Source organism: Eucyclogobius newberryi, unplaced genomic scaffold (assembly GCF_026437365.1).
Source record: "Eucyclogobius newberryi isolate DKJ021-1_F unplaced genomic scaffold, fEucNew1.0.hap1 SCAF_3, whole genome shotgun sequence".
NCBI lineage: Eukaryota > Metazoa > Chordata > Actinopteri > Gobiiformes > Gobiidae > Eucyclogobius > Eucyclogobius newberryi.
Genome location: NW_027315945.1, coordinates 6,420,701 through 6,435,008, shown reverse-complemented (window position 1 = coordinate 6,435,008; position 14,308 = coordinate 6,420,701). Strand labels below are relative to the sequence as shown.

The 14,308-nt window shown below is 44.2% G+C and overlaps 1 protein-coding gene across 1 annotated transcript in view; it reads left to right on the top strand.

Annotated features, from left to right (window-relative positions):
• The window catches only part of thsd7ab (thrombospondin, type I, domain containing 7Ab), a 488,245-nt gene that overhangs the window by 273,002 nt on the left and 200,935 nt on the right, over nt 1-14,308 (top strand). The window contains exons 10-11 of the mRNA XM_072460164.1: nt 3,956-4,071; nt 9,149-9,284. Coding sequence (XP_072316265.1) covers nt 3,956-4,071; nt 9,149-9,284 — 252 coding nt within the window. The remainder of the gene's footprint in view (nt 1-3,955; nt 4,072-9,148; nt 9,285-14,308) is intronic.

Sequence of the window (14,308 nt, the reverse complement as noted above, 5' to 3'; positions counted from 1 at the left end):
ATACTTGTGTGACCTGCTCTATCTGTACACCATCTCCCATTCTCTCCATTCTTCATCTGCTCATTTCCTTAGCCCGCTCAGTTAAAACATTCAGTCACTCCGCCCCGAAACTTTGGAACAATCTACTAATTCATCTGCGTCAGCTGGCCTCTTTAGTAAGTAAGTAGTAAGTACATTTTATTTGTATAGCACCTTTCACAGACAGAAGTCACAAAGTGCTTCACAAAACACAGAATAAAACGATAAAGGGAGAGGGAGCGTACGGCTTTATCAGATCGCTGATGTATGATGGGACCTGACCATTTAAAGTTCTAAATGTCAGAACTAGAATTTTAAACTGTATCCGGTACGAGACTCTTTGGACATTTTCAAATCACAAATCAAGACATACCTCTTTATATCTGCATATTCACTATAACCATCTCTGACTAATATTTGTTGTAAATACAGTGAGGAAAGGAAGTATTTGAATACTCTGCGAGTTTGCAAGTTCTCGGGGCTGTAATAGTTCCCATGTAATACATTTTTGAGGTGGCGCAACTGAGCTGTCTTTCAATATTTTTTTCATGGGGTCTTCACTCAAATATTAAGCTCACTGAGTTCTACAGGTATATTCATCCTTGTTTACTATTCAATTTTTGCCATTTTCAGTTTCAATTCAATTTAATAAGTCCGATCTTCGTCCTTCGGGCTCCCATTGCATTCATGTCAATCGATTTTTGAGGAGGTGCTACTGGGCTGTCTTTCATTCTTTTTTTCTCTGGGTTCACTCAAAGTTACACCGCATATTCAACATTGTTTACTACTTTATTTTTTGTTTTCCCTAGGGCACAGTGCTCGGGTCCTAATAATGCAGAATATGTCTCCTTACTTGAAAGATTAATAGTACAAAACAAAACCATACTTTGTTGCTTACATTTAATTATTGAACTATAGCCGAGATCCAGAGTAATTTTCCAAATTCATCTGAGTGTATTAAAGTCCAGAGGAGGGATGGGATGAAAATGTAGTAACATGCAGATCATTTTTATGTATGGAGTGAAGGATGACTGAAGCCCACCTAAAACGCTGAGCTGGCAAAAACATGGAATCACCAACTGTAATTAGAGTATGAAGAACCATCTTCATGATGTATGACCCATAAACATCTAATCTTCTAAATGTTTTGTAATCAAGTAGAGGTTTGTTGTTGAGCTATTGCATTTAGACGATCATGAACTAATACAATTTGGTAGTCTTCTTGATGATTCCAGCAAGTTTGTGTGAGCCATTGTCTGGACATGGATGAGTGTTCTGGAATATTATATACAAGAAGGAGAACTCGAGTAGAAAAATAAAAGGATCAGTTCAAAATGGCTGTTGCTGTTTTATTTGTTTTAGTGTTGTATTTTAGCCTTAGCCTTTTGGCCTTTGTTTGCCTGCAATATGAAACTGGGGCAGATTGTCTGAATACAGTAACTGGAGGAGTTCGGACTCATAACATAAATTATTTATGCTAGAGAGTAATTTTTCAAGGTTTTCGGCAAAATAGAAAAATACACTTTACACTTGTCATAGAGATGACTAACAGATGGGAAGTGGCAATAGAAATATTTTTGATTGGCCAAAGATGGAGCCATTGAAATCTATAGATGCAGCAGGGTCTAGAGAGTAGAATGAGACCAAAAATAATTTACTTCTGCCAATATGCTATAAGCATATTATTCTCATCAAAGATAAGGAACCTGGGATATTTTTAAGCAAACCCAACAAAAAAAAACAATTGGTAGAGTAGTGGTGGTAATGTGGTTGTCTTCTGATCCAAAGGTTGGCAGTTCGACTCCCCGCTCGGTCAGAGCGGTCAGATCCACTGGCCCGCAGGTTGGCGGTGCGATCACAGCTGCCTCATGTGAATACTGCTGTTGTGTCCTTGGGCAAGACACTTAACCCAACTCGCCCCCAGTGTCTGCGCACATCTGGTGTGTGAATGGGTGACTGATTCCTTGATGTAAAGCGCTTTGAGTGCCTTGACGATAGAAAAGCGCTATATAAATGTGACCATTTACCATTTAGGTGTTTATAGATGCTTACATACATAATGCTATCAAAGTCAATCGGATCACAGAGGGGTGGAGGGGTTTGAGCGCCCGAATGATCCCAGGAGCTATGTTGTCGGGGGATTTAAGCCACTGGTAGGGTCTCCCAAGGCAAACAGGTCCTAGGTGACAGATCAGACCAAGAGCGGTTCAGAAGATGAGCTCAATATCAAGGCCAGTTACGTCGCCCGGATTGGCGTTACCGGGGCCCCATCCTGGAGCCAGGCCTGGGGTGGATGAGCGCCTGGTGGCCACGGGGCCGGGCACAGCCCGAACGAGCGACGTGGGGCCGTCCTCCCATGGGCCCACCACCCGCAGGAGGATCCATAGGGGGCCGGTGCAGTGTGATCTGGGCGGCAGTCGACGGCAGGGGCCTCGACGACCAGATTTCCGGATGCAGAGACTAACTCTGGGCCTTTCACTAACATGAAACGTCCCCTCGCTGGGGGGGAAAGAGCCTGAGCTTGTGCGGGAGGTTGAGCGGTATTGACTAGATATAGTCAGCCTCACCTCCACGCACGGTTTGGGCTCTGGAACCCATCTCCTCGAGAGGGCCTGGACGCTCCCCTTGTCTGGTGTTGCCCGCGGGGAGAGGCGTCGGGCCGGTGTGGGCTTGCTTATAGCCCCACGTCTTAGCCACCATGTGTTGGAGTTCACCCTATTGAACTATATTTATTCTAAAAAAGGGTTGTGGGTGGGGAGTCCTTGCCCCAAGTGGAAGAGTTCAAGTATCTTGGGGTCTTGTTCACGAGTGAGGGAAGGATGGAACATGAGATTGACAGGCGGATCGGTGCAGCGGCTGCAGTGATGCAGTTGCTGCATCGGACTGTTGTGGTAAAGAAGGAGCTGAGTCAAAAGGCAAAGCTCTCGATTTACCGGTCAATCTACGTTACCTATGGTCATGAGCTTTGGGTAATGACCGAAAGGACAAGATCGCGGATACAAGCGGTCGAAATTACTTTCCTCTGCCAGGTGGCTGGGCGCTCCCTTAGAGATAGGGTGAGGTGCTTAGTCACACGGGAGGAGCTCGGCGTAGAGCTGAGCTGCTGCTCCTCCACGTCGAGAGGAGCCAGCTGAGGTGCTCGGGCATCTGTTTCGGATGCCTCCTAAGCGCCTCCCTAGGGAGGTGTTTCGAGGCCCCATGGAAGACCCAGGACACGCTGGAGGGACTATGTCTCTCGGCTGTCCTGGGAACGCCTCGGGATACCCTGGAGGAGTTGGGTGAAGTGTCTGGGGAGTAGGAAGTCTGGGAGTCCTTGCTTAGACTGCTGTCACCGCGACCCGGCCCCGGATAAGCAGAAGAAGATGGATGGATGGATGGTCTAATCATCAGAAATGAGAACAGAGACTTAGCTACAAACAAAGCCTTTTTTTTCTCAGTCTGTTCAAACTTCCTGTTGCTTTGCTTCTCCTCTGCACATCCTCAGTTAGGGCAAAACAATTCAAGATTCCCACATAGCTGGGTTTGAGGCTGTGTTGTCCTCAGAGCGCATTTGCAGACAACCAAAAGAAGCTGCTTTCCGCTCTGGTTCTCAAAGCTTATGTTGGAGAGCGGAGCATGAACGGGCCTCTAAACACGGCGACAGACTGTGGGAAGTATGGGCCATACCTGCGCTGTATGGCCCAGTGGCTTGTTGAGGCCACTGGGCCATACTGCTACTTTAGCAGTAGAAGTGCGCGGAAAACAGGCTTATTTGGATATATTTCAAAGCAATTTATTTAGTTGTTACATACGGTAATTTTAGATTTTACTAGTCAATCACTGCTTGCCTTGATTGCCCTGTCCGCACATCACTGCTCTGCACTATCCTTGTTTTAAATAAGTAACTAAGACGCAAGTTGAATTGTTTGTGACTGTTATATGTCTCTCTGTCTTACAGGTGTCCCGATGCCCCTCGCCCCAGCACCATGCGCTCCTGTCAGTTGTCCTGTAAGAGAGACTGTATCGTCAGCCCCTTCAGTGACTGGACGCCCTGTCCCAACTACTGCAACACAGGTACTTTACACCATTTACACTCTACATACACTGCCTTACCCCAACAAAAGTTGCAACCTGGGCCTCCTACTGGATAATTGTTGCATTGGGGATGATCTTTCAACTGCAACAAGCTATTTAACAACAACTGACGCAGTGAGTGGATTCTGATTTCTGAAACAACCATGTGGAAAGACAAATCCCATAGTCATGGAAAAGTAAGTTTAAGAAGGGTCAAATCATTGACATGCAAAACATATTTAAGGAGATTGCAGAATCTTGTACAAGCATCACTTTGTGCCAGAATGTGACCGTTGCACATAGTCAGCAGCTAATAATAAAGTATTGTATGTTTTGTTAACCAGGAAGTTAGAGCCGAAAGCAACGCTTTGGCTGCACTTGGGTGGTCCATCGTAGCTGCACTTCTCCGTCTGAAAAAAGCTATTATAAAGCCATGCACAAGCCCAAAAATAAATGCATGTGGATATTAACAATGTGCCTAAGGGTTAGGCAGATCTCAGATGGATTTAGTTAGTTAGATGAGCACGCCCTAAATCATGCAGGAAGTCACCTGTATTAGATCAAACACAGCGCTGACAAAAGTGAACCTCATCGTACTGTTGGCCTGTTCTCCTATAGTTTTAATTGAAAACACTTAAAATTTGGCCACAAGACCCATGATCAATGACATGTTATACATTTGAAGCTGATATGCCTTTGGTCATCATAAATTTTAAGCAAAATCTTTGGAACATTTCAAAATAATCTATGTTTCTTAAAAAATCAAGTTTGTGAAGATGTCCAAGCGGAACGCAAACATATACAAATGAAGTGGCTATCTAATAAAATGGCTCTCTAGCACCCTCTCCAAATCAGTTTTTTTTTTAAATTCATAAAAGACAATCGATTTGTCGTGAACAACTGAAAAAAAAATGCATATAGTTCATTTGTGACGGGGCACAAGGTGAAAAAGTCAGGTGACTCTAACTCAAGTCCTTATAAGGGAGAAATAATGAAGAAAAAAAGGTTTCAGTTATTAGGCCTTAGCCGAAAGACAAAAATCGTCCAGGGGGCTGTAAAATCGCAAAAATCGAGTAGTGTACAAGGTCGAATATGCTCGTAAGTCAACTCTAATTTTGAGTGAAGACCCTGTGAAATTTTTTTGAAAGACATCTGTTAGATAAATCTTAAATAAGAAGGAAGACAGAAGCACTGATGTAGAGTCTAGAATGTTTTATGAATGTCTAGAATGTCTGTAGAAGTTCATGACATTCTCTTTCGTCAGCGTCTTCAGATACGCCACTTCAACGTTATCTCTGTCAAAGTTGTACTGCTGGGAGATGATCTGAAGCACTGATGTAGAGTCTAGAATGTTTTATACGCAAGGAGACAGGTCATAAACGAATGTACCAAGATTTCTGAAAATGATTACACCTAGACATGTATTCAACAGTTTCTCCCCAACCCGTCTTCCTTGAGCCGTCAACCACAGTTGCTATCTCCCATCAAGATAAGAATAGCACAAGAATGTGGCCTTTTGACATAGGTGTATGGTATACCCTGCACAGTGTAAACTGACTGCTGCCGCTCCCATTACGGCAGTGCTTCTCAATTATTTTCTGTTAAGCCCTCCCTAGGAAGAAGAAAACACTTTACGCCCCCCTAATCTCCGTGTAATTTATTTGGCTTCATGCGGTCCGCTGCCAACATTTTAAGACATAGTAGACACACCGGTCTTTCCTTGTTTCCCACGTTAGTCACAGAGTGCTACATAAACTTCGTCATATTTCCTTGTTTTATTAGCTTTCAGGTGACTTTTATTTGTTTTATTATTAGGGATGTCGCGATATTAATTTTAGAGTCACGATTATCATGAGAAGAACTATCACAAATTTTACAATTATTTGCGATTATCATTATCAGCAAAAAGAAAGGAAACATTTCTATTGTATTTTTTTATGTTTAAGCTTGCAAATATTCCTGAGAGAGGAATGAAAAAAAAATAAAAAATAGAAAATACTCTTTTTCACCCTCCGCGGGTGGTCTCTATTTCTCCCCCTTCATGCCCGGGTCCTCTACCAGAGGCCTGGGAGCTTGAGGGTTCTACGTAGTATCTTTGCTGTTCCTAGCACTGCGCTTTTCTGGACCGAGATTTCCGATGGGATCTGTTCAAGCCATTCCTCCAGTTTGGGGGTCACTGCCCCAAGTGCTCCGATCACTACGGGCACCACTGATACCTTCACGCTCCAGGCCTTCTCCAGCTCCTCTCTAAGGCCTTGGTGTTTCTCTAGTTTCTCATGTTCCTTTTTCCGGAAGTTACCATCCCGTGGTACTGCAATGTCCACCACCACGGCTTTCCTCTGCACCTTGTCGACCACCACTATGTCCGGTTGGTTCGCCATTACCATTCTGTCTGTCTGTATCTGGAGGACCTTGGCTTGGTCATTCTCCACCACCTTTGGTGGTGTTTCCCACCTTGTTCTTGGGGTCTCCAGCCCGTACTCTGCACATATGTTTCTGTACTCTATGCCAGCCACCTGGTTATGGCGCTCCATGTATGCTGTCCCTGCCAGAATCTTGCACCCTTCAGTTATGTGCGGGATGGTCTCAGGGCTCCCTTTGCACAGCCTACACCTTGGGTCTAATCTAGTGTGGTAGATCTGGGCCTCTATTGATCTAGTGTTCAAGGCCTGCTCCTGTGGTGCCATGATCAGGGCCTCTGTGCTGTCCTTCAGACCGGCTCTTTCTATCCATTGGTAGGATTTTGTGATTTCAGCCACATCCGTTGTTCCGGTGGTACATCCCATGTAGAGGCTTGTCCTCCCATGATGGTCCCTCAAACACCTCATCATCTTCTGTTCCCCATTGTCTGAGACATTCACTGAGCACGTCATCTGTAGGAGCCTAGTCCTTGATGTACTTATGGATCTTGGACGTTTCGTCCTGGATAGTGGCTCTCACGCTCACTAGTCCTCGGCTTCCTTCCTTATGGCTGGTGTACAGTCTGTTGTGGAAAAACTATACTGTAACAAATGACAGAGAAAATGAGGCGAAATATAACCAAGTTGTCTCGTTCAAAGGTGGTTCTTTATTTCAGCCGTGCACAGCCAAAAAGCTCTCCCTGACATTTGCCTTTCTGTCCCTCCCTGGTCTGACCAGAGCAATCAGCTTATTAAGGCATAACAGGTGCCACGTATGCACAAAACCAGTCTAAACATATTGCAGAAAAACACACTCAATGTTCTACCGCATGCGAGACATCCTTGGATCCACAGCTGTCTGTTTTCACAGGGACGTCTGCATGCAGAGCCACAATAAGTGGGACCTGGATGTTCACATATGTTGACCTAAGTTTTATGGCATCAGGCAAAGACATTACATTTTTACATCACAATTCTCAGGGTGCTGGATTTGGGATGGAACCCTCCATGCATGGTCAGGAGCTTTCGTGTCTTAACATCTGTGGTCTGTATCTCCTCCTTTGGCCAACTGATTATTCCTGCAGGGTATCGGATCACTGGCAGGGCGTAGCTGTTTATTGCCCGGGACTTGTTCTTGCCACTGAGCTGGCTTCTGAGGACTTTCCTTACTCGTTGTAGGTATTTGGCCGTAGCCGCTTTCCTTGTTACCTCTTCGAGGTTGCCATTTGCCTGTAGGATTCCCAGGTACTTGTAACTGTCCTCAATGTCTGCTATTGTTCATTCTGGGAGTGAGACCCCCTCTATGTGGACTACCTTCCCTCTCTTAGTCACCATCCGACCACACTTCTCTAGTCCGAATGACATTCCGATATCTGAGCTGTTGATCCTGTGTGGATCAGGGAGTCAATGTCCCGCTCGCTCTTGCATACAGCTTGATGTCATCCATGTAGAGGAGGTGACTGATTGTAGCTCCATTCCTGAGTCTGTAGCCATAGCCAGTCTTGTTTATTATTTGGCTGAGGGGGTTCAGACCTATGCAGAACAGCAGTGGGGACACCGCATCACCTTGGTATATGCATATATATATATATATATATATATATATATATATATATATTATATATATATATATATATATATATATATATCCATTGGCCACAAAAGGATTAAATAATATATATTTATGCTTATTGGCCCCTAATTTTAGCTCTTTTAATTATTTATTAGTGAGATGAGCTCCATGGTAACGCTCGGGGGAGGGGCTTGAAACTTTGAGAAAGTAATTTTCCAGATTTGTGAACAATAAAAAACCTTTTACAGGTAAGATTGCGCTCTGGAATTACTCGTCTCCTCCTCTCTCTTCCCCCCCTCTCCCTCTCTCTCTCTCCTCCTTTGAGCTCGTGCCTTCCGTGGCTGCACTCTTGGCTCGCACTGAGCGGCCTCTTTTCGCTCCAGTGCCGGCAGCGGTGGGGCCCTTCGCTTTGCCCCGTGTAAACTTATGAAGAAGAGGCATTAAAAAAAAAAAAACTACTCATAGTGACACTGTCACTCGCACTAGTGTGGACCTCTGTCTCCGTGTCTAATGGACTGGTCGTTCAGTGCGTTTATCCAGTCTTGTTGACAGGTTGGGCTCTGACACAAAGACATGTGTGTGTGCACGCCGCCGTGACTCGGGTTGCGCCTGGAGACATTTAACCGCAGATTCCAAAATCTGGCTGCTTTGGTGGCGTGTCCAAAGCGCCCAACGCTCAAACTCCCCCGACTCGCTGCGTTCGATGCTCAAAACGCAGGATTCCCGCCGCAAAAATGCTCAAATGCTTTTCTGTTTTTTCCTAAAGTGCTTAAATAAAAAAAATATTATGAAATTGAATTAAATTCATAAAGTTAGTTCATCATCAGCCCTGGGGGCTTGGATAAAACTCCCACCTGACGCTGGTCAGGGCTCTCCTGTCTCCTCCTTCTTGCGTCTCCTCTCACCTGCTGCTCTCTGCAGCAGCGAGCATCGAGGGGAACGCATCCTCACACATGCACACACATGCGATGCGCACTTAAAGCATTTCACTTTTTTCCTCCAATTGTCTCCAGTCCTGAATTTTAAACATTCTGATGACAGAATGTTTTAAGGGGTCTATATTTAAAGGTTGTTTTTGAATGTTGTTTCATGTGTCTGTTTTCAGCGGACAATGTGGTGAGCAGTAAGCAGAGTCGCAGGAGAGTGCTCATCCAGCAGCCCTCAAATGGCGGTCAGGAGTGTCCAGATGTCCTGGAGGAGCAGAGGGACTGTGAGCCATCCAAGACCTGCTCTGGATTCAGGTACCACTGCCCATTTAGCCCAGGGTCTCTCACATTGTATCAAATGTACTGCTATTTTTCAAAATACTAAAAATATCCTCAACATACAGTAGCTTTAAGATTTACGATTTTTTTATATTGAACATTTTGAAACCATGACCAAGCAACAAGGATATCCTTAAGGCTTTGTGCATTATTTTTACTGTTTTAAAGTGTATATGACAGGTTGGACTACAGATTCAACACGTTAATTGTCTTATAACTTTGCATGTTATTAATTTACTCTCATGTCTAGATAAAGCAAAGCAAGATAAGCAATAACTGGAAGGTGACCACTTATGATACCGATCAGGAGATCGCCGACTATTTTAACTTCTACCTTACTGGAAAATATATTATCTATTAAAGTAGTGGTGTCAGTGGTAATCCTGCAAAGTTTATCAATAATTGGGAGGAGCATGTTAGAGTACATCATATTAATTCATTCATTCATCCATCCATCTTCTTCCGGGGGAGCAGTCTAAGCAGGGACTCCCATACTTCCCTCTCCCCAGACACTTCCTCCAAATCCTCCGGGGGATCCTGAGGCATTCCCAGGCCAACTTGGCAACATAGTTCCACCACCGTGTCCTGGGTCTTCATCGGGGCCTCTTCCCAGTGGATAATGCTCAAAACACTTCCCCAGGAAGGCGCCCAGGAGGCATCCGGAATAGAACACGTAGAAGCAGCGGATCTACTAATTTCAACCGATTGTATCCACGATCTTGTCCTTTCGGTCATTACCCAAAGCTCATGACCATAGGCGAGGGTAGGAATGTAGATTGACCGGGAAATCGAGAGCTTTGGCTTTCGACTCAGCTCCAACAGTCCGATGCGGTGACCGTATCACTGCAGCTGCTGCACCAATCCGCCTGTCAATCTCACGTTCCATCCTTCCCTCACTTGTGAACAAAGATAACTCCTCCACTTGAGGCAAGGACTCCCCACCCGCCTGGAGAGGGCAAGCCACCTCTTTCAGGTTGAGACCCATGGTCTCGGATTTGGAGGTGCTGATTCTCATCCCAGCTGCTTCACACTCGCCTGCAAACAGTCCCTGTGCATGTTGCAGGTCCGGGTTTGATGGAGCCATCAGGACAACATAGTCCGCAAACAGCAAAGATGAGATCCTGTGGTCCCCAAACTGGACACCTTCTGGCCCCTGACTGTGCCTAGAAATTCTGTTCATAAAAACAATGAACAGAACCGGTGACAAAGGGCAAAACTGGCGGAGTCCAACACGCACTGGGAACAGGTTTGACTTACTGCCGGCAATGCACACACAGCTCCTTCCGCTCATACAGGGACCGGACAACCCCAAAGGGCCCCGGGCCCCATACTTCCGGAGCACCCCCTAAAGAATACCCCGAGAGACACGGTCGAAAGCCTTCTCCAGATCCACAAAGCACATATGGACTGGCTGGGCAAACTTCCATGAACCCTCAAACACCCGATGAAGAGTATAGAGCTCTGCTCCTCCTGAATACAAGGTTCGACTATTGGTCGGATTCTCCTCTCCAGTACCCTGGAATAGATCTTACCGGGGAGGGTGATGAGTGTGATTCCTTTGTAGTAATCACACCTCCCCCCTTCTTGAACAGAGGGACCACCACCCCGGTCTGCCAGTCCAGAGGCACTGTCCCCAACCGCCACGCAATGTTGCAGAGGCGTGTCAGCCAAGGTGGTCCTACAACATCCAGAGACTTTAGGTACTCAGGGCGGATCTCATCCAACCCCGGAGCCCTGCCAACAGTTTGCCAACAACCTCAATGACTTCAGCTTGGGTGATGGACCAGTCAGCTTCTGTGTTCTCAGTCTCTGCCTCCTCCTTGGAAGATGTGACAGTGGGATTATGGAGATCCTTAAAGTATTCTTCTCACCGTCCGACAACATCCCCAGTCAAGATCAGCAGGTCTCCACCCACACCATAAACGGTGTTGGTGAATCACTACTTCCCACTCCTGAGGCGTTGGACGGTTTACCAGAATTTCTTTGGGGCTGACTGATAGTCCTCCTCCATGACCTCCCCAAACTCATCCAAGCCCCGGGTTTTTACCTTTGCTACCTGGTCTGATTGCCTGCCGATACCTGCTGATTGCCTCAGGAGTCTTACAAGCCAAAGAGGCCTGATAGGCTTCCCCCGGGATCTGGGAGAAGCTCTCCCGGAGGTGTGGGTTGAAGACCCAACAGACCCTAACAACACGCTTGGGCCTGCCATGTCTGTCAAACCATGGGCTCAAAACACCAACAGAGGAAGAAGTGCTTCGCAGAATTGTAGAAATGCAATTAGTAGTAGTAATGGTCACATAATACCAAAGATATTTATGTTTTTTTAAGAGACAGGTTTGTGGGAAATTGGATAAATAAATACAGAGGACAGCAGAGGAGCACAGAGGTTTAGAGAGCTGATGTATCCAGTTCTTGGAGTAGACTGGGAGCCCCTCATTAGGAATGGACTTCCCCCCATTTAAAACATAAATATTTCATGCAATGTCGGCGTAATCCCTCATTCGTCCAGGAGTGTTCCATTGTAGAAAAAGATTCAGTTGAAGTCGTCGTGAACTGTTTAAAAAAAAAAAAAAAAAGATATGTTTCGACACATTCTCAATCTGCGAATCAAGACCTGGAACTCAGATATTTATCCTACTCTTAGTCCGCCCTGCCCACCGGGCGGGAACTCCTGATAAAAGGTGTTATTGCTTTCACCAGAAACTAAGAAACAAAGATGTTTAATTTCTGGTGAAACCAATAACACCTTTTATCAGGAGGTCTTTTACACAATGTTCAATACATGTTATTTGACATGGACCTTTTTGTTTTTCATTTTATCTTATCTTCTGTTTCATGTTCTGCAGTTATTTTGTTTGTGTGTTGAGTTTGTTTTGAAGATTTGAATGTAAAGACAGAGATGAAAGCAATCCTATACTGCTTAAAGGAAATATTAATGGAAATGTGTATGCTCCACCAGGGAGTGATATCACTTTATGTACTAATATCATAGACCTGATTGCAAACCACTCTGAGGGAAACCTAACCTGTAATAGCGATTCGAATCTGTATAAAATTCAAGAGGCACTGGAGGAACAATATATAACAATTTATGTAAATGAAGAATGCAGGACTGATTGACATCTGGAGGGAGATAAACCTCAGTTTATCCATGTTTCTAAACCGATCAAAAATCACAGAGGCAGATATATCGATATATATAACTTTCCTGCCCATCCTTTGGGAAGCTGCTTAAGCAGTTTTGAGAAGAAACTATGGGAGAAAAATATAATGCTTAATTAAATTTTTTTATTAAAAATTAAAAAAAAAAAAAATTATGTTAGTGTTAGTAATTATGTTGCTCATTGCAATGGATTGCATATGACCAAGACAGAAAAAACTGATATTTATAGGAGCTTGTGGTGAATGAAGAGCAACAAACACAGAAATATGATTAAATGATAATTGTAATAAATGTGAACAAACAAACCAAACAACAAACTAAATCAATCAATCAATTTAAAGAGACTCTTTTGACATTTTAAAGAAAAAGAAGTGAAGAGGAAATCAGGGTGTGGGGGGAAAAAATAAACTGACCAGTGAGTTTGATGATTTTCCTTAAAAGATTCTCTTTGTTTGAAGTGGTTTCTCTCAAGCCACGGGTTCTGTACAGTCCACAGAGACGCAGGAAGTGGAGACAGGAAGTGGCTAGTGGCTCGCACATTTTTATTACAGCGCCACTTGTGGAGGGGCGAATGACCTGTTAGTGCCGCGGTGTCAGACGTTAGAGGCTGAATTTGAGACACGGGTCACAAAAAGCTAGATGATTGGCAAGAAAAACTAACTAATAATACACAATGGGGAATGTGAAGTGAATCACTTTTTTGCCTCACAATTATACACAAATTTCTCTGCTGTGCTCTTGTCTTTTGCACATGCAAGTTTCGTGTTAAGTTCCTTATTAATTTCCACTCGTTTCTCCTGAGATATCCTAGTGAAAAAGATGTTTCACTCGGGTTATTGTAACTCTGCCTTTTGCAGCGTGTTGTATACTTATAATTAATGAATATAATAGGAATAAGAATATATAAAAAAAAAAAAAATTATTATAAAATGCCTTGTTAGACTTAAAGGCGTAATGGACAATTTTTCGCCGATTTGAGAACTGAAGCGGAAGTGCGCATGCGCACTCCCCCCGTGCGGACCTACAAAAGAGTATCGCGGCTAGAAGTGCGTTTGTTTACTAGCGTCACGGATTGCATCGCATCTCTCGTCTCCCGTAGATTTCCGTCTCTTCTGAGCCAGCTCAAACTGTCTTTCTCTGTCTTAATTTTGACCCGTACACTGAGGGAACTATATTATGATAGATCCATGCGCTTAGACACAAGGAAACGTGCTGCTCTCCTGGGGACGAGCCGACGAGGCTGCAGGTGAGCAGTAGGTGCGTTCTATGATTGATACGTGGCAGGACTAATCGGCTGTCCACGCCACGAGGAAATGAGACTCAGATTTGGGCCAAAAAATCGTCCATTACGCCTTTAAGATAATCACTTTAGTGTACATTAAGACTTTTTCATACATTTTTAACCATATAAAAATATTGAAATGTGGTGACTGAATGGTTCTAAATGGATACATTTACAAATAAAGTGCATTATTGAATTAAGTCGGTGTAATCCCACAATCCTCCATTGTAGAAAAATAATGTTGTAGTCATCTGGGGGGAAAAATTGAATAAAACCAAATTTTTGGGGATATTTTGAATTAAAAATATTATTCACTCCAACAACCCATCAAGAACTTCAAATCAAGGCTAAAATATGTTAATGTTGCAGTTGAGTGGTTGAGGCAGCGTTACACATGCCGGGCTCCGTGTGTGGCCGGCTGCAATGTCATCGGTTTGGCTCCTTGTTCAGTCTTGCCTTTTTTTACTACTGTTGTTTGATGTCACGGTTAATTTTTGAGTGTCCAAAAAAGTGCTATATAAGTCTGATGATGAATTATATCTATTATTATCATAG